Here is a 21,034-nt window from a genome sequence, read left to right as displayed (position 1 = left end):
AATAAACAAACATACACAAAACTGGGTGTACATACCTGATTTTTGGCAGGGAAACTTAGCAGGATTTCCAGATCTTTACTGGGTGCATGTGAAATGTTATACCAACCATTTATGCTGTTTGAATGTGTACAATTTTCTTTTAATGTGCACCTAAAAGTATACATAAAATTATACTAGCCTCCTTATCATGGCTTTGACTTCAGACACTGTACTTCAACTTATTTAAAGTTATTGATGTTTTACAGAAATACTATTGATTTTTTTACAGGAATATGGTTACAACTGCAAAAAGCTTCAGGAAAACAATCAGTAAAATCTTCTGCTTATCAAAATAAATTACAATGCATTGATATATGCTTGAGGGTCTTGATTAAATCCATGGGACCTAAGCAAGTATTATATGCTTGGCCAGTAACATCGGCATTGGTAGCCTGGGATGGAAATCATCACCGCCCAACTTGATTTCTTCATTGTACAGCTCTAGATCCAACCCCGCTCTGCTGACACGCCCCACCCCACCCCCCTGCCGGTTCCCTCTACAGTCTGTGGGGAAAAATACATTCTTTTAGGGTGCAATTCACCTAACCTATTTTAGACATTCATACAAAGATGAAATGAACTACACTATAGAAGCTGCTCATTCTCTCCAGAGAGTATAAGAAGAGATGGGGGCAAAGAGCAGATGTAGAGTTATGCTACAAATGTATATAGTTGATGAGATGCATACTCCTTCCTAATTTTCTCTGTCATCCACTGATGTCAGTGCACTTGGTTAAAACCACCAGATTTGAAAAGGTAGTTCAAAATAGATTTCTCTGTCTTCAAGCATAAAATCCATTTCAGAAGTAGGATGGCACAAAGGAAACAAAAATGTTATAGACGCCAAATTGTAGGAAACAGAAAATACGCTACAAAAATTAAGGAAGAATGAGGAAACACTGAGATAAACAAGTACTACGAAGATTATATGTTACAACATGTTATAAGAAAAAAAGAACATAGGCATACAAATTAGATGCACAAGCACTGAGTTTGAAAGGTGAATCCTTAAAATATTGCCTGCTTTCAACAGTTAACAAACAATTCATAGATTAACTCCGAGTAATTTCATATTGTTAGCAATTAAAGTAAGTGCTAACTGAATATATCTTCATGTTTTCATATTGAGTATTTATAAAGATAAAATATTTATAAATATTCAACCTTTATTGAATATTTATAAATAAATGTAACATTTAATATTGTTTTAATCCTACTTTTCTACCAAACATAGATGATGTATAGCTTCAATCATATGATCAGTGACATGTGCCTTAATGAGCCATTCCTTTGCTATGAACTAGAAATGAGTATATAGTTGCAAAGCATGGTCATTTTTTATGAGAAGCTCACTGCACAAACGTATTTCACAAGCAATGTGTTTTTTCCCCAGAAGGAATAACACAAGAATGACTTTTAACAAAAATATCCACCATTTTCCAGAATGCCCAAAATAACCTCACAAACCATAGAAATCATAAAGTTGTCTTCTCTGTAGATCAAGTTGTTGGCAACTAGAATGCAGTTGAGCACAAGGTCACTTCCTTTGTGGTCTAACTCAGGAAACTGAGTTCCTGCTGCACAAGAACCTGGTAGGGCTTTGCATCTGAATATATTCAGATCGTAATGATAATGTAATAAATTAGGACTATATGCCTGACACTTCAAACTGTCTGAACTAGGACAAATTTCAGTTTCGTTTATATCTCTCTTCACCTTACCGAGATCACAAAAGTCCATTAGCACCACAGTTTAGCACCAGAGTTTCAGAACCACAGAGGATGAAATCTGTCATCAACAGACGTTCATAAACCAGATTCTCAGATATGTACAGGAAGGTAACTCGCACCAGCAATGGTGCACGGAAGAAAGACATTCCACAGTTTCTGACAGGCTGAGGATTATGAAGGTAAATTTGCAAGGCAACACATTCTGCAATACTTGGCACTAAATTAAGCGTATGCATTTCAGTGACACTAATATTAAAATATTAAAAAAGAAAACTGTCAAGCAGAATATTTACAACTGTCCTAGGACAAAGTTATTTGCTTTCTTAGACTGCCTGAGGAACAAGCAGTGAACTTGTTTCCCTCATCTGCAATGAAGAATCTGAGAGTTTAATAGCAAAACCAGTAATGCCACACAGGACCCAGGGTCGTGCTTGCTTTTATGTCACGAAAAAATGCATCTTTTGTTGCTCTAAAAGCTGACCTTTAACAGTCAAACAATGTGCTATGGAGAACAGTCATCTTCATAGGAAGCAGTGACATCTGATGCCCCTCAGAATAAATTCTCACAATTGCCCTGCACAGACCAAGAGTAACATGAATTCCATTCACCTGAAGAGGAAAATATTTTGTAATATCCCTATTTTTAGAAAATTGATATCGATTGCAAGCACATTGGAATGAATATAACAGATAAATATTATTTATGAACCACATGGTTCGGAAAATTAACATACAGACTCAGAAAACTACTAAGTCTGGCTTTCTTGGAAAGGTGAAGTGGACCCTATACAAGTATGAAGATAAAAGGTATGAAACCCTTGGGTCAGATTTCAGACATGCATAGATACGTGTACAGAGGAAACAGAGTGAGGATTTTTTGAAAATATTTCACAGCAAGCTAGTTCTTTATACTACTAAAGATTCCTCTACACAACTGGAACGGAGTTCTTCTAATTCCATTATGATAAAACAATGTCTATGCATACTGGTTCATTCATATTTACTTAAGTCTCTGCTTCACTGATCTTGTATTAGCCGCAGATTCTACAATGTTTGCCCTCTCTACCTTGCTAAAGCATACTGATTTCCTCGTGGAATGAGAACATGCTTTCAGAGAAAGTTTTGGCTTCCTTCTTTCTCCAAGGTACCAACACCTGAATGAAGCCTACATCCTACACATTGACCAATTCAAAAGTAAGTCTGGTCCTGTCAGATAACATATTGTGTCATTTCCATATGGAAAATACATGTAAAACATCAGTGCCTTGTATTAGAATTGTATTTCAGCATAATTCAGGTAAATCTGATTCATCTATAGAAAACCTGTAAACATTAAAAGAAATCACACAATGCTATGACTAATTGTTTTGAATGATCGTAAGTGAAAAGGAGAATTTATATATTTGTTGCTATGGAAGAAAGAGTAGAAATAGGAACAGTAGAAATGTTTTGTTTAATTTTGTTTTCTCTTGCGATGGATGTGCAGATTTTTTAAAATACTGGATTTCAGTTCACACTGTCTTTAAGATGAGGTACTAGCATTGCTAGCAAGTTTTACTTAAAAATGGAGTGTGCATTTTATAGAAAGTTTATTTCCCTGTAAGCACAAAACATATAATTGATCTCAAAATTACTACGGAATATATCGTTTTAGTGGGCATATATGGACTTTGACTAAAATACTGGCTAAAAACATGCCTTTTTCTCTAAAGCTTCGCTCAGAGCTCTCTCTTCCCAAACCAAATATTTCATGATGCAAAGTGTTTAACAGTAAAAAATTATGTGGGTGTTGAACAGGAGTCATCTTATAGTAATTCGTTTTTTCGCCAAAAGAGTAAATTATTTCTGTTTCAACTAGGTGGAAACTTTTGGTGATTCCCCTCAAAAGCAGGGGATTCCCTGACTAATAACTGTTACTCACAAACTCTTTATAAGGTAACTAAAAGCCTGAAAAGCTTAGCACCGTTACACACACAGTTTCTAACAAGGTAGCAAAAGAGAGTCTGAAGAAAATATATTACAGAATAAACACCTACTCTCTTCCAATAACTATCTTTGCAAACATACAGTAGCAGGTCTTCAGCAAAATCATGTTTACACTGAAACAAACCAAAATGGGTAGTATTAACCTTCTAAAAGAAGGCTACTAGTGAAATTCGTCAAAAATCCATCTTATAGTCACTTTGGTTTAAGGTTTTAATCGGTGAACAAACTGGCATAAGAGAAGGCTTACACTGTCGACATTTGCTGATGATACAAAGTTGGGAACATTATCATGTAGAGGAAAATAAGAATATCACACAGGAAAACTTAGATAACCATCATGAGATGGCGTTTCAAAGCATAAAGTACAAGAACATCTACCTAGAGCAGTAAAAATCTCACAATCCATGCGTTATAGACCGGAAACTCATCAGCTGGAAAGAAAACAAAGAAAGAGAAGGACCTGGGGGCACTATTTGATCATGGATGATTGTGGCCCATCAATGTGATGCTGTTATGAAAAAGACGTTTGTGATTCTAGAACACACTAAGATGCTTCCTGGACACCCTGATTAAACAACATTAAGCAAGGCACAGCTGAAATTTCTTCCGGAACAATGTGACAGTCCTGGCCATCCTTATTTTTAAAGGATGCATAAATTTCACAGAAGGGTTAATGGAGTTGAGGTAAGAAAGGAGTATCCTATGTGAGACGATCTCAGAGAAGTTTGCTGTTTTAGCACACCAAAATAAAAGCAAAGAGAGAGATTGCTTCCACAAAAAATATTGAAGAGGTAAGCGTAAGGGAGGGGGGAAACCTATTTAGGCCAAGTAAGTATAACCTGTCCATAAGCACACACATGATGAAAATGAGCAGACATATTTTAACCAGAAGAAGAATGAGACTGTTAGGTAGCCACACAACCAGGACAGGGAGGACAAAAGGTCTATCTAAATTTATGATGGTCCTTGATAAGTTTTTTTAGTTTTACATGGTGTGATCGCTTGCAATTGCCAAGACTGGGCCTGATGACCGAAGAATTTCTCCAGTCCAGGTCAGAGATAGCTTTCAAACCTGCTTCAAATGTATGAATGAAGTATTAGAAAGAAATTCTCCTTTGGCCTAAACCAAAGGCAGAGGTTTCAAAGCAAGGAACTATACTGAAGCACATCTGAGCACTCTTCTCATTCTCACATACAAGATGGTCCCAGCTACTAAGATGCTTCAAGTACAAGTATACAATTTCATCTCTCAATCAATCTGGAAAGCAAAAATATCTGTTGTAAAAGCAAAATAATTTAATATTCTTAGCCCAACATATATTTTATGGGTAGATCTCAAAAATCTGAGGGTTACATAGTCTTTAAAAGGTGCAGAGTTCCCTTTCACATGACAAGAAAGTGTCTCACATTTATGGCTATGACTGATTCCATAAAAATTCAGTAGATAAAATCATGATGCTGAATAGCCCCAAGCCAGCCAAAATGCACATTGACTAATAATGCTCTAATATAATAAATATGACAGTCTAAAATATTAAAAAATACCTTTGATTCGAAGAACACCACCCACAGTAGGGATCCTTTGCAGATAAGCATTCTTGCTCAGAAGCGTATCTACCGCAATTTGCTACTGGTATTCTTCTCACCTGAAACCGAAGAATGCAGTAATACACTGAATTAAAATAGCCTCCATAAACAGGGAAGTTAACGGTTACCATTAAAAATCTGACAGCAACCAAGCACAATTCCTTTGGGGAAGTCTCTTTATGGATTCCCCTCTGCCAGAAGACCTTTGGATAGAAATAGGCAGCCTATTTTGCACACGCTGTATTTTGCCATCAGATAATGAAACACCTCTGACAACAACAATTTGGTTCTACTACTCAAAGGCCAGCATGGGCAGATTAATGCAAGAAAGACTGATTAGCATAGTGAATTATAGATAATAATAGAAAGGAGGTATATTTTACAAATAATGCTCTGCTTAGCAGAACACCATTTTCCTCTCCTCAGAACTGAGATATTTAAATGATTGATGAAGGTGCATCCAAAAATGCATGCGCATAACAAAATGCATCTGTGTTTGCATCACCATGTCAGGTTGCTGCATGTGCACACTAGAACAAACGCATGCAACTGCTTAGCATGCATGAAAATGCCATTTCAATAAGTAAATGTAGATAATTGTGGCTATACTGTATGTATCTATACTTGTACATTCAGCTTGAATATCCTAGCCAGCCATTTTCAGAAAAGGAAAGGAAAAAGAAAAAGAGAAAGCTGATTACAAATACTGAATACAGATACAAGTAACACTATTAATAACAATGTGAATTAATGATCTTAGTAAGAAAAACTAATTCAAATCTTTTTTTTTTTCAAATTTGCAAGAATTAAAAGTTCCTATATTTTGTGAACAGAAACAAGGATATATGGCTTTCTGCCATCCATATATTGTAAAATGCAATTTATCTGAAGGTGTGTGAGATAATCAGTTCAGAAACTAGTCAAAATCCTAGATTACTAATAAGTTAAAAAAGACAGTGTAAAAGCCTTAGTTCGGTTCCAAGAGATGATCAGAGAGGCATATTTATTTCTAAAAGCTGTTGTTTCTCTGTAACAACTGCTCTTTTACCAAACCTAAAGAAAATTCAAGTCTTAATTTGAAAATATACATATACTTTTGACTGAAATTTTGATTTTTTTCTGCATTTGTGATAGATGATTTGTATCAGTCAGGGGTTCTCCTACAATTTACCCCCACTTTGAGACAGCAGGCCAAAATGCTATGCTCACTGCTGGAAAAGTCATTTTATTGTAAATGAAGGTAATTAAGTGCTGTGTGAAATCCTGTCCAGCTAAGATGGACAGCCAGCCCTTGTGTTTTCAATGCCATCTTCCCCACTGCTGGTGAGACAAAGGGATTTTCTGAGTTGCTGCTTAGTAGCCCTGCTGCAGGATGTGCTGGAACAACTGCACCGGCTCCTGGGAGCCACTCACTGCTTGACATGCAGCTCCAACACGTTTGCTCACGTGCAGCAGCTCTCAGTGACTGCTGATCTCCTGGCCTCTCTATGCATACACATTACTCACTTTTCATTGTGCTTTTGTTTTGTTCTGTTCTTATAAAGTCTATGTGTAACTGAAGACAATGGGAACTTTATCACAGATTTCAGCTTTATCATTGATTTCATAACAACTAAGACTTCAGAGCCATCTCTCAAATTAAGATCTATCTCCAAGTTGATTCTGCATGATGCCTCCAGGAAAAACAAAACCAAATGCTCTCTAGACAGAATGGCATAAAATAAGGATGGGATTAAAAGTATTGCTGGATCATAGCAACACTGGGCAGCACCGTGACAGCAGAAACTCTTCTGGGTTCTGCAGAAGTGATGCTCAAATTTAGACAACATGACCAGATACTAGATGTAAAGTGGGATATTAAAGGTCTAACTCTGACCCAAACTCATGCTTCCCTTTAGAGTGGTAAAAATCCTTAAAGCAGTAGTTTACACAAACTTATTATTTTATTAAATATTGTACTTACCTTATTGGCAGAGGACAGATAGATGTAGTTATTATTCACCGGATCAAGTCGAAGTTTATGGAAAACGGAGGTTTCTTCCTCAATTTCGTATAAAACCTCTGGGCAATTAGATTCCATATCCTCATTAAGAATAGCCTAAAACACAGAATTAAATTATTCACAAGTTCTTTTACTGATCAGTCAACGTTTTAAACACAAGCCTAATTTCAGCTACATCAAAGATTCTAAGATGAATTACTGTGCCCTCATTCAATTCACCTACTGCACTGGTTCTCACACTGGAGAAAGATGAAAAAAAAACAGAACAGAAGTTCCAGAAAATCCATGCCAGACACATTTTGCTCTGAATCTGGCACTGCTTTAGTGCATGAAACATGCCCTCCACCAAGCATGTTCCTTATTGATGCAGAAACTGAATGTGGTAGAGATGCCTATACCCCAGAGTTATGTACTCTTATGAATGGAGAAGAAAGCATTGGCCTTCAGAAAACAAATTAACATCCAGACACTCGTAATGCAAAAAGGAACTTATACAAGTTTCTTTGTGGCTTCTGTAAACACACATCTGTGATAGTATTTCTTTTTCTTACCTCGCCCAGCTCTACCATTTTGCATCACTCTTCGCACAGAATTCGAGGGAACCAGAGAACACAGAAACTTAATTTTGCAAGCTAATAAGCACACCCACATTGCTTTTTCATGACTAAAAAAAGGGAGATGTGTTCATGGTCTCATTGTGTTAAGGAGACAAAGAACACTTCAATTTCATTTTTCACTATCAAAAGCACAATGAAATCAAATGGGCAAAAACTTTTTCAAGGTCTCTACTATATTCCTCTCCAAATGTCTGCTTAATAAAGACAAAGAATGAGAGTCATCCTTTGCAGTGTAGACAGGAAATCCACATTCTTGCAAAACCCAGAAAAAAAAATTAAAGCATAAAAGACATTTGACTGGATGGTTGAAATGTTTGATAATGAGATAAGATGACTTTCATTTCCAGGTGATTGATGTAAGTTAGTGTAGGTCAACTACTGAGAAGCTAAGGCAGAATGAATCTTGATATTTCTCTCTAACAGACAGCTATTCACATCAAACAGATAGGCTAACAAACAAATATGCTTCCAAAATCCAACAATATTTAATATTTCAACTGAAAAATCAAAGCAAGGAAGGAAAAAAAAAGACAAAATAACTGAGAACTCTGCAGTCTATAAATTAATACTGTGGGCATTAGCAGTCTCATGAAATGTTTCCTTGAATTTTAGGCAGGATACATAATTGCTTTTCAAAGTTATCTTGCTCTCCAAGTGACAATACAACAGTTATTCCACAAACAAACAAAAAAGAAATAGAGACTCTGTTTATAATACAGAAAGAAATAGAGACTCTGTTTATAATACAGTGCCTAAACAAGGAACCATTTACCCACCTGAACACAGCAGCAGCTGGTGGAAAAGGGCAGAACTGCCACACTCAGCTTACCTTCAGTAACTGTCCATCATCTGTTCCCAAAAAGAGAACTATTCGATTCAAAACAACTGTGCCATAAACAGCCACTAATCCAGAGTGAATCAAGGTAGGTAATTTCTTGATTGATCGTGCCTCCTGAAAATCAGATACAAGAAAAATGTATCACAAAATCATTCACCTACACTCCAAAACTTTAAGAAAAAGAAGAATCCCTAGAAAGATTTTCAGAGAGCCCAACTTAAGACAATACTTTGGGTAACATTCTCATTCTGACACAATTTCAGAGCAACACATCATTGGAAATGGCACATGAAACTCGTTTTTTATACATGGCAACCAGTCACATCTGTGACAAAGATTACATCTACTGAAGCTAAATCACTGACTTCAGTGGGATGCAGACTTGGCCCAGCAGCAGTGTTACTTTGCAATAGAATCTCTCTTTTTTGGGACATAATGTCCTGGGCTTATTCTGAATTGCCAGTTCTTCTCAATGAAGCCTTCCTTTGTCATCACCTGACTGCACCTACCATGAAGGTTACAGATACACTCCGCAACCACTTTTACAGGCATGCACATATTCTGCAGAAAGGAGACACTTCAAAAAGACTGTGTGTCTGTGCATGTCTGTGTGTGTCAAAAGACGTGAAGCTGTGTCCTCCTTTACGCTAAAGTAAGTTGAGACTTGAGTATTGCATAAATATAAAAATAATATAAAGCAGTATAAAGTTCACATCAGGGAGAACGTAATGTAGCTGGATGAACCTTAAAATCAACATGTTACCCTCAATTCTCCATCCAAGCTGGAGGAAGTTAAGTGGCAAACGCGTAAGCAGCTCGTGAAAGAAAACATCATGCAGGAAATCCCTGTATCTTATGGAAGGAAAAACCAAACCAAATAACCCCAACTGCAGATGATGGAGTGCTGAAAGGAAATTTACATGTGTGATAATAAGACCATTTACTGGTTGAACTCCCTAGAAGCCCAGGAATCTCCCTAGCAAGTAGTAACTCAGTTTTAAAGTCCTCTAATTCCTTTTAGTCAATCTCTGTGGCAGATACTGCCAAGGGTGTGATCCCACCTGCTCTCCAAATGGGCCCAACCCAAGCTTTACCTCCCCATCCCCTCTATAACATTGTCCAGTGAGCTTTGTTAAGGAAATTATGCGCCTAGAAAATGGTCTGTAAATCCACCTACCTACCCATTTAAATCTTCATTTGAGTCATTCTCCTCATCACATGAACATGTGGCTGCACAGACACCAGTGCTGGCACAAAGAGTGGCATGCATGGAGAGGGGACAAGGGGTAGGGGACAAGAGCTCAGGTAGGACCAGGTCCTTGGGAACAAGCTGTACATCACCTTACGAAGCCCACAATTTCAGCCTCAAAGACAGATTCCTAAACCTACAAAAACCCACTGAGTGCAAGAATCACTTTAATGCACCAAATAAAGTGTGAGAATGGACCATCAAAACTGACATTTAGAAGAAAGGTGAAGGCATTTCTCAAAATTATGAAGTGAACCCCAACACTAACAGCTGAATTCAAATCTCTTGCATGCTAGGACGTTGGCTTAATCCCAAAAAGTCTTTCCACCAGTTTTTCAAAACTGCAATACTAAGTCAATTAAGATGTTCTTGAGACATCTGAATTATTTTAATTAGCTTGAAAGAAAAGCCACTTGGAGAAAAAAAAGACTTGATTAACTTTCACATACTTGATACACTTTCATAACCCTAACCCTAACCCTAACACACCCTAAACTTAACCCTAACTCTAACCCGGCATCAAAAGGTGTGGAGACAGCAATGTTGGGGCCCTGCCACGATCCTCTTGGAATGCATTTTCCAGCCCTGGGGGCTCTGGGCTCTTTCACTGTCTCAACCTTAACCCTAACCCTAGTAATATACTATGTCTTTTTCATGCAGCAATAAGAAGACAGAGAAACTGTCATACACTGGCACAGAACTTCAGTAAAACCCACTTGGGCATGAGAATCCAGTACCATGGAGGTCTGTGTTAGATATGGGGGGTGGGGCAGGGTGTGATTGCAAGCATTTTAAGGTGGAAAAAGCTAATTCACTCTTTTAATAGATCAGAAGGTAACAAAACTCCAGGACTGGCGCACACAATGAGTCTTCACTCAGGCTAAGGAGTGAGGAAGTGGAGCTTCCAGGCTTTCATTTCCACCAAAATTAGGAATTTTTTTTTCTGCAGTGCACCATGTAGTAGTGTAAGGAAGACAAACTACCCTAGGTTTCTTGCTCACTCCGTACAACAAGATCACAGAAAAGAGGAGTTCTCACCCTGTTTCTGAAAAGCTTTGCTGTCAGATTTTATTTTGACCCACATACTAGTAAAATAACCAGTGTCATATCAGTGCATTCTCCTCATCTGACTGAAGAACCAATACTGACAAGTGTGGAAGTCTCCTCCCCTCTCTATGCCTGCTAGAGGAAGGGTCAACGTGACATTGAGCTAATATGGATAAGAAGAGGGGGAATTCAGATGGTGGGCAGTCACAACAAAAATTGCCTTCTCTCTTTCGCAACCTATTTCTCCAGTTTGCCTGTTCCCTCCAGGGTGCAGCTGCTGCTTTCACCATTCTGTCACCCCTTTTCCACGTGCATTTATTGTTTTAACAAGCCTTTTTACCTCTTCCACTGTGACTAATGGGGTTACAGCACTGTAGGGTCTTCCCAAGCTGCTTTTTTCACAGCTAAATCCATTCTTAAAAATGTATTTACAGTCTAAACTTCCTTTATACTTGAAGAGTCACTCATCTCCATGGTCATCTGTTTTTATATCCTGTAACATTTTCGGGTTCCTACAAAACCAAGAAAATCAAAAGAAAAGACAATACTGCCCTATAAGACCCATTTTTTTTTTAATTGTTCAGTCACATCCTCTGTTCTATTCTACAGTCCCCCAAAATATTCACATGCACAGGAAAGCCTAGAGATCTTGTGAATTAACTTACATATTGCTTTTAAGTTCATCTCACCATGCTGTTTGGTTATTGGCATGGAAGGTATTTATACTCATTTTCTATTTTGCATTTAATTTTCAGATTTATCTCCGTATGATTTCAGCTGCAGCAACCATATTCACATTTCTACTTTCTGTCTTGATTTCCTCCTGATTATTTTACATTGTGTGCCTCAGAGGAAAGGGCAGCATTTTTAGCTCATGCAGCACTCATCATACTGCAGCTGTCCAAAAAGTAAAAATAAAGGGTTTGAGTATCAGAGTAAAAGAACAGATGCAGCTATACAAAAGGACATGAGACTTGTAACTAGCGTATAGCAATAGTCAACACTGGAACAATACAAAAGATGTTTTTCCTAGGGGGGGGAAAACTTCTGGAGCATCATCCTTCTTTCTTAACTTTACCATCCTTTAACCACCTGCATCAATTTTTACTGCATCAGAGGGTAAAAAACTTAAATATTGGTGCATGCAATGAGCATGCGGGTTTATTCAGGTAAAGAAGTGAGGAGATTAACTGTTCCAAAATTTTATTTCCAGGAGGTTTTTTAATTTGTGCACTGCATAGCAGTGTTAGGTGGACAAACCTGCCCAAGCAAGCAGACTGCAAAAAATCAAGAAGGATGACCAGGAAATCAGAGTCTTCAGAGAGGCTTTGCAGAGGCAAGATCCTGAGGCTCATGATGCAAGGCAGGAGGGACAGTCAGAGGCTACGCTTGAGCAAGATGCTGATGGAGATTCCTGAGATGGGAAAGCTAGAAATCTGTGGCTTCTCACAGCAGCAGAAAGGGTCCTTTTCTGCTCTCAGATCTAAGTTCACAGAATTGGTAAAGTGTCATAATAACCAATAAGGGAGAACAAGCTCTGTTAAGGAAGGCTTTGAAACCAACTAAGCTTGAGCAGACCATTAGCAGAGAGCAAGAGAACAGGGTGGGTGAATGTACTTGGAGATTCCCTCCTGTGAGGGATGAAGGAACACACTTGCTAAGCAGTCAGTTACAACAGGTTTCTTTTTTTTTTTAGGGCAACCTACCCATCACATTGCAGAGAGGCTGCCAGTAATTTTCCATTCCTTGGAACGTTACCCATTTTTGCACATCCATGTGGACACCAAAGACACTGGCTGGTGCAGATGAGGACTACAAAGCTCTGTGGGCAAAGTGAATGAGATGGGACCCCAGGCTTTGTTAACCCTATGAGGTCAGTGAAGAGTGATGCTCTTCTGGATTTGCTACTCACAAACAAGGAAGAACTGACTGGAAATGTGATAATCAATGGCAGCCTTCACTGTAGTAACTATGAAACAGCTTGGTTCATGATCCTAAGAACTTGAGGAAAGAACAACAGAGTACAGAGCTGGACACCAGGTTCAGCTTGTTCAGGGAAATGGTCTGTGGGATCCTCTGAGAGGCAGCTTTGAAGGGAAATGGAGCTCAGGAAAGCTAGCAGGTCTTTCAGGACAATCTCCTCCAAGCACAAAACTCAGGAAAACAGGCAGACATATTAGATGGCCTCTAGCTAAGCAGGGAAATCATGATTGAACTACACTGCAGAACAACAGGATAAAGGAGGTGGAAGCAGGAACAAGTGACTAAGGAGGAACTGTCTGAACACACAGGTGCTAGGAAAATCCAAGCTCGCCTGATTTTGAAACTGGCAAAGCGTGTTATGGGCAACAAGAAAAACTTCCACCACCGCATGAGCAATAAAGGAATAAACAACGAAAATGTACACCAGCTGCTGAATAGGTGAGGAGATTTACTGACAGTGGAAGCAGACATGGTGCTGGACTTCACCAGCAATATCTTGCACTCCTTTGTACATACAGAGTTCAAGGAGGAAAGAAACTAGAAGTACTGAAAGAAGATTAAGCCAGGGATCTCTCAAGAAATCTCAGCTTTTAGAAGTTTTAGGGAAGACAGATGGGATCTGTAGGAAGATGCTGAGAGACTGTCTGATGAGGCTGAAAGGCTATTCTCTCATATTTCAAAAGTTGTGGAGATCAGGGGAAGTCTCCAACTGAATACATTTAAATACTGTACCCATCTTCAAAAAAGGCAAGAATTACCTAGGGAACTTCACATGATCACTCTCACTTTTTCCCTGGGAAAATCATGGACAAAATCCTATTTGAAACCACTTCTGGACACAAGAGATGAACAAAGTGACTGGGAAAAGCCAGCATAAATTCACCAAGGATAAATCATGCCTGACCAACCTGAAGCATTTAGAAGACTTGTAGATGTGGTGCTTAGGAACATGGTTTAGTGGTGGACTTGGCAGTGCTGAGTTAATGGTTGGACTCAATGACCTTAAAGGTCTTTTCCAAAACTGGGCTGGTTCAGCCTACAGAAGAGACAATTTCAGAGGGACCAAGGAAACACAGCCAGGCTTTCGATCGAGGTGTATGTAAGATAACAAGAGACAGTGACATAGACTGAAACAGCAGAGGTTTCTAGTGGACAGGAGATTAAAAAACAACACTATGAGGACAATCAAGCAGAACAGGTTGTCCAGAGAGGTTGTGCAGTCTCTATCCCTGGAGTCTGAGAGCTGACGAGTCTCCCATGGCTTACTTCCCACACTTAACAAGGATGAACTGAAAACTCATTGAAACCAGACAGAAATACTCACTTCAGAAACGTTAACTCTAGAAATCCATCAAACATCAGATGCAATACTAGCAGTCTGTAATACACAGGAGACTGACTTTACTACTGGAAAATTAATTACAGGATCAATTTTGATACAAAATTATATTTAGAAGTTTGTAATTCTTTCCTTAAATAAAAGACCATGAATCACTTTGGGATGAATTACCACACAAATTCACTTGTCATTCTTGCAAATTAATGGCCGTGATTAAACTGACATGACTGTTGACTTCAGAATCTCATTTCAGTAGACCTTATACCAGCTAAGATTTGTCCTAGGATTTCAAACCATGCTTGTTAAATTAAGGGGAATATACCAACCTTTATATTTATCAACCACTGAAAAATGAAAAAGTTCAAACAGATTGTTACATATGTTCACTTGCATTAAATAGCAGATGAAAACCCAAGCAAAATAGCTTATCATTTATAACTGTCACAACTACTTGGCCTTTGCACATCATAAAATAAACACCTTAATATAAACTACGGCAACTTCTCTCTGCCTTACAGGTATATGCCTAACACCTTTTTTGATTTTTTTTCCCTCAAAAATTATAGAATCCTTTTCTTCCCATGCAAGTTTCTTAACGGCAAAATCAATTTTCAGATTTGTCACTGCCATTGTGGTAACACTCCACATCTCTCCTGTTGATGTCCTCCAATTTGAGAGCCTCTCCTACTCATCTACTTGGCTGTGATCTACAAGATCCCAGGATCTCTGTGAGAGATCTGAAATCCTAGTAGTTACTGTTCAGCTACAGAACAAGAGAAGAAAAGCCTTTCTTAAGTTCCACTTGCTGCTACTGCAGCAAATTTGTGACAAATTCTAGCATTCCTCCTCTGTTTGTTAGTACTCAGTCAGGTTTTGGAAAAGAAATGCAGAACGAGATTTGGCAAATTTACGTTTATTAACTAAGGAAATTGTGAAGAAGTGCACTTATGTACATGCAGGTTATGCCAGAAAGTCCGTGAACACATACACCTTGACAGTGCACATAAGTAGATATATTCAAAACTAAGGGACGTGTGGATCAAAGAAAAAAAGCTGAATATAAAACTGCAAAACGCTTTCAGAGTCATTTCATCTAAAACACCACTTGCCTCTTGCTAGTTAGGGATGATGTCTCTGGGAATCCAGTACTGCATATGTCCAGAATGAAGACATCCAACTAGGACAAACTGCTTTGTGCACGCTACCGCACAAAACAAAAATGGGATTAGCTAGTTCTCATAAACAGCAATTACACAGAATTTGTAGCAATCACATACTTCTCAATAAAGTTGCTAAGCAAGGATCTTAAAAATCACTAATTTTAAATGACAGACTCTAATCCAGCATTAAAACTTAATGCAAAAATGAACTTTGGCCTAAGAGGCAATGCAAGGCTAAAGAGATTACACACCTACAATGAGTTCCTACAGGATGCAGAGCAATTTGGTTCCAGCCCAGTGAAGTACTCCAGTTCACACTTAAATTTAAATGCATGGGCATGAAGATGATGGAACTATTTATACACCTAATGTTAAATATGGCCTTAAGTGCTTCACTGGGTTAGGGCCAGAAAGCTCAGTACCTTACAGGAATGATTTCAGAGTAGAACATGCAGCAGTAGCATAGCAGGGAATTTAGGACCACAAATACCCCAGGGCTAAGTCCCTCTTGCAGTGTCCTATTGAGAAACACAGTGTCAACACAGCGCAAATACATGCAGCTGTGTGAGTGTAGACGGGTAAGAGGATGTCTTGCCTAAAGGTAATCAGAATAATTACAGAAATCTGAAGGGTGACAAGATCAGAAGGAAAACAACTGCCACTACTCCCTAATGTATATGCTAACTATATACGGTATTCCTGCAGTGAAAAAAAAATCCCTGTATTTTCAATTCCTACATAAACTGACAGTCTGTGTCTGGGATCTGTGTATCCCATCACATCATACCTGAGCTCCAGCATTCAAGTGTTCCCAGCAAAGAAGACTAAGACCTGCAGGCACTCTACAACACATGGCATCTGCAATGCGAAAGTCAGGCTGATATTCAGCATGGTCCACTCACCACAAGCACCACACAGGTCTTGCACTCCAAGCACTTATAAAGCTGCAACACACTCTTTCGCCCAGGACCAACACTGTCTTTAAAGGACCGGACTCTAAAGCACGTGTTAAGTACAGTTGCTTGCTGCCATTCCTACACACGGTAGCACAATGTAATCATGACAGTCCTGTGCTACGAGGCACTCCTTTCTGCTAGCTGTTGCACACACCTCAACAAGCTGCACACTGACAGATGTGCCACACTCCATCTTCCTGTCAGCTCTGAAGCCCGTGTGCTTCTGAGTCCAAGAAGAGCATATTCCATGTTTGCAGGGACTCCTATAATTGGTGAGAGACAGTGGAAGGATCTGGTCTAAAACAACCCAGAAGCAGCAGCATATGGGCCTGTCATCTCCAAACTTACTCTGCAATAGCCTAGCCTAACCTTCTGTAGTATAAAAAAAATACTAAAGCTGAACTACATGCATTTATTTCTATGTTTATACACCATAAGCACATATAATTAGCTTACAAAGGAAACTAATTAGCCATTTAATGTTACAGGTCATATTACTTCAGAGGATCCAGATGTCCTGCTACCTCACAAAATATTAAAATACCACTTTTCTTTCAGTGGTATACTGTATTTATTTTGCTAAAATATCATGATTAATAACATCATCATAGTTAGGGACATCAGGTTAAGTAACCTATCCTTTTAATGACTGATAAACCTGGGATACTTCAGCACTGTACCACATATAATCTAAATTCTCACGGGGGTGAGCCTTTTAGGACACGAAAGTAACTCTGGAGTCACGGGGGTCTGATCTGAATCAGACCAATCCTGAAACAAGTGGATCATTGATTTTTCATATTCAAACCCTGAGAGGCAATGGGGACAGGGACTTCCCCTGTGCGCAGAAATACGTGCCTCACCTTACCCGCATTATGTTACTCTATGAACTCCATAAGACTCTTCTGAAATTTCTTGCATGGAGCTTTGTAAAGCATTTATAAAGGATCTACTGCCCAGGGACATTTCTTTTTCTGTTTTGTTTTGCAGGCTCAGAAAGCACCTCGCAAATAAACTTCACGAGTGATTAGGAACAAACAATACAAACTATAATTCCAACAAGCACATAGGTATTTTGGGATCAGGATGAGACTTAAAATTCATTCCGGAAATTTGCCTTGTGAGAGCACAGACATCGTGCAGTAAGCTATAAGCTAGCACTGGAAAGCAAAGGATTGGCTCTGGCTCTGTAGTGAGTTTCACTATTTACTTCAGCACAGTTGTCTCACCCACGTATGGGGTTCTCATTCACAACTATGTCCTCTAACACTGGCAATAGTCTCGCAACTCAATAGGGAGATGAGCAGACTGAATCACACGTGCCCTCTGGTAATTTGGAAAAATCTCAGCACTACAATCCGCTATGAGTTAGATTTGGGAAGCCAAGGAGTGACAGTAAATCTACTGCACTTCTTTCAAGGACTTTCCAACAAACTCCCATCCTAACACAGCAACGATTCAGGGGTTAAGCTCCAAAGTCCCTGGATGGTGGGGGAACTGCAAAAGGCTTTGGGCTTGCTTTATGAAGGCTTGCTTGATCCCTTACAGTTCTTCTTGATATTTTTCAGTGTTCCTTTTGCCACAGGTCTGAAAAGACTTCTGAGTGTAACTTAAGAGCATGGACAGGCCTCGCAAAAGCACCTTCTTCACCTGAATTACATTTTTACCTTCTTGAATTTAATTTTTAGTTAACTTCTTTAGTACCGAGACCACCACAAAGCCAGTACCCTTGCCCGTCCCACCCTCCCTGTGCCCAGCTCACCCTCAAAAGGAGGAAGGAGTTGAAGAGAGAGTGTTACTGAAGTAGCTGACCAGGGGATCTCCATAGGATACCACTGTCTGTGAAAATGTAACCACTGCAACAACAAGGAGATATCGTCTATCCCTGTCTGCTGCACATACGGGTTTGGGGGGTTGCCTGTGAGCCCTCCCAGGTAAGGCCAATCCTGGGAGGCACGGGAAACACCTACCACTGAACAAGCAACCACAGACAACTAGTGAGCAATAGGGATAACAATGTATACAACCCAGTGCACAGGAGTCAGTTTGATGGGCCTTTTTTCATTTTTGATGCAGCTGCAAGGACATGAGATATGAATGCACAGAACAAGACTGTACGGAAAATAAAATGAAGTACGACTAATTCTAGGCAGGAAAGTGCACATTGAGCAACGAGCCTAAGACCCCAGCCTGACTCAGGATGCCCTCAAGTGCTCCCTCAGACACATCTTTTCCAACAGATAGGTGGGAAGACCACTTCGGGATCTGGTAAGGAAACAGCTTTTTAGTAACGGGAAGAGCTGGAGAAATCACTAGGGCTGACAGAGCCAGGGCTGATGTGCAAAGCCTAATGCAGCTCTGAAGTTCCCCACAAACTTCATGTGCCTTCAAGTCAGGGACACCCCACGAGTCATGCACAGGGACACCAGCCACAACAACAACAGTGTCAACAAGGGCGTGCAGGACGAAAGCTTAGCAAAACGATGTCCAGACTTACACAGCTCTTCCCATTCATATTGAAGTGTGTGGATGCACAGGCTTGCTCCTTCATCTCCTCCATCTCAAAGATGCAGACAGCGGTGGTGTTCCAGGCCTTGGCATTGTGGCTGTGGCGGAAAACACCCACCCACCAGCCCCGCTCACCCTGGCGTACGAGGCTGGAGGAAACAATGAGGCTCCTGCAGCCGCAGTCCAAATAGACGTGCCCTTGCAAAGTAAGGCCACCTTCTGAGGGGCGCAGCTGGCGCAGGACAGCCATGCTGGGTGGTTCTGTGTCATTGCCCGACCTGGCCTTCAACGTGTAGTAGGGAAAGAAGAGGTGATCCCGCCACTGGAGCGCGTCAACGAAGTGTAAAGGCTCCTCCCTGCGTTTGATGATACCCAGCTCCTCCTTGGACTTCAGGTTGACCATGCTGCGCACTGTGATGACAGTCTCCTTGTCCGACTTGGAGGGCTCGCAGCGCAGGTGGTTCGTGTCAGCGCTAGTTGAGTAGGTTGCCGCCACAGCCAGGTACCAGGCGCCGGCCTGCTGGAAGACGACGCCGGCGGTGGAGCCATCGGGCAGGCAACTGACCACCTCTCTTTCGTTCAAGCGCTGGCGGTAGGACGGCTGTTCCCACACCTGGCAGGCACCGTCCTCCTGGGTCCAGCCGGTCAGCAGGACGCCCACCCCGCCGGCCTCCTCGTAGTACAGCAGCAGGTTGCTGCGCATGCCGGGGGGCTCCCCGCAGCTCTGCCCCGCCGCCGGCACCACGCGGCGCCGGGGCCGCAGCTCGGGCCGCAGTTCGTAGAGGCAGCTGCCGCCCGCCACCAGCACGGCGCCGCCGCTCACCTCGATGTTGTCGATGGGGGCCCCCGGCAGCTCGAAGCTCTGGGGTCCGGTGGCGCCCGCCAGCGCCGCCAGCAGGGGCAGCGCCCAGCTGAGGGCGGGCGGCGGCGCCGCCGCCATGGGCGCGGACTCGGCTCGGCGCCGCGGGGCGCCTCAGGCGGCGGCGGGCGGCGGGCGCTGCTCCGCCATGGTGCGCGGAGGGGCGGGCGCGGTGCCGCCGCTGCCGCCGCCGCTTCTCCTGCGCCGCGGCCGGGCTGCGCGGGCGGGGAGTTCCTCTTTCGGGGCGGGGAGGAGGGGGTGCCTGCACGGGAGAGGTGGGCCGGGCTCCTCCGGGAGGGTTGCCGAGCCACCTCGTCGCCGTGCGCTGCCGTTCCCCCTCCGCCCCCTGGCCCCGCCGGCCCGCCTCGCCGCGGACGGTGGGCGGTGGCGGCTCCGCGGGAGCCCACCTCGGCCGCCGGGCTGGGGAGGACCGGGGGCAGAGGGGGGCGAGACCCACCTCGCCCGGCGGCGCTCAACACCCGGTCCCTCACAGGGACCCCTCCGGGGCAGGGCGGCCGCCGCGCACCCCGCTTTGCTTCGCTCCCGACTCGGCTGAAGTGGCTGTGCCGGCAGCGGGCGGACAGGGAAGCGGAGCGAACAGGGCGAAGGTGCTAAGCGAGCCGGTGATGCCGGTCCGCTGGGGGGTGCGGGGTGTGGGCGTAGGGTCAGGCTCTGCTGGGCACCGCAGCGCCCGCTACGAGCTTGAAACCCCGTCTTGTCCCCGTTCAAATGCTCCGCAGAACCGCCCTGCTAAAGAGCACCCCCGTCGCCCAGTCGTCGCTGCCACTAGGAGCAGGAAGGTTGAGGTGTCAGATCTCTGGTTAGAAACCTCATGGTCTTGCCTGAGGTAGAACAAAGACTCTCGGCGCTCCCGAGTCTTGCAGGGCCGACAAAAAGCCCGGCCCTCTCCAGCTGTGATGCTGCGAGCTGGACGCCCATCCAACACGCGCTGGGGACAGGATGGGCCATGTTGAATGGCACAGCCAGTTTACTTCATTTCCCACTGTGTCACTCCTGGTTTAGGCTCAACATAATGTGAAGTATGCGTTGAATGCTCAACTTACGGTAAATTATCATTTTACTGAATTTTAAATGAAAATTTGGTTTATGAAAGGTAGCAAAGATGCGTTTTAA

General features: G+C 41.9%; 1 protein-coding gene across 1 annotated transcript in view; it reads right to left on the bottom strand.

The window, feature by feature from the left end:
* The window catches only part of PLXNC1 (plexin C1), a 71,129-nt gene extending 51,370 nt beyond the window's left edge, over positions 1-19,759 (bottom strand). The window contains exons 1-5 of the mRNA XM_017804511.1: positions 19,031-19,759; positions 8,791-8,913; positions 7,306-7,440; positions 5,301-5,401; positions 36-150 (exon numbers count right to left, since the gene is read on the bottom strand). Of these exons, the coding sequence (XP_017660000.1) occupies positions 36-150; positions 5,301-5,401; positions 7,306-7,440; positions 8,791-8,913; positions 19,031-19,744 (1,188 nt within the window). The 5' untranslated portion in view covers positions 19,745-19,759. The remainder of the gene's footprint in view (positions 1-35; positions 151-5,300; positions 5,402-7,305; positions 7,441-8,790; positions 8,914-19,030) is intronic.
* Positions 19,760-21,034: the final 1,275 nt, after the last annotated feature.

The sequence above is a fragment of the Lepidothrix coronata genome, unplaced genomic scaffold (assembly GCF_001604755.1).
Source record: "Lepidothrix coronata isolate B3197 unplaced genomic scaffold, Lepidothrix_coronata-1.0 Scaffold9, whole genome shotgun sequence".
Classification (NCBI taxonomy): domain Eukaryota; kingdom Metazoa; phylum Chordata; class Aves; order Passeriformes; family Pipridae; genus Lepidothrix; species Lepidothrix coronata.
Note: the sequence above shows the minus strand (reverse complement) of the source record. Positions and strands in the feature narration are given on the sequence as shown.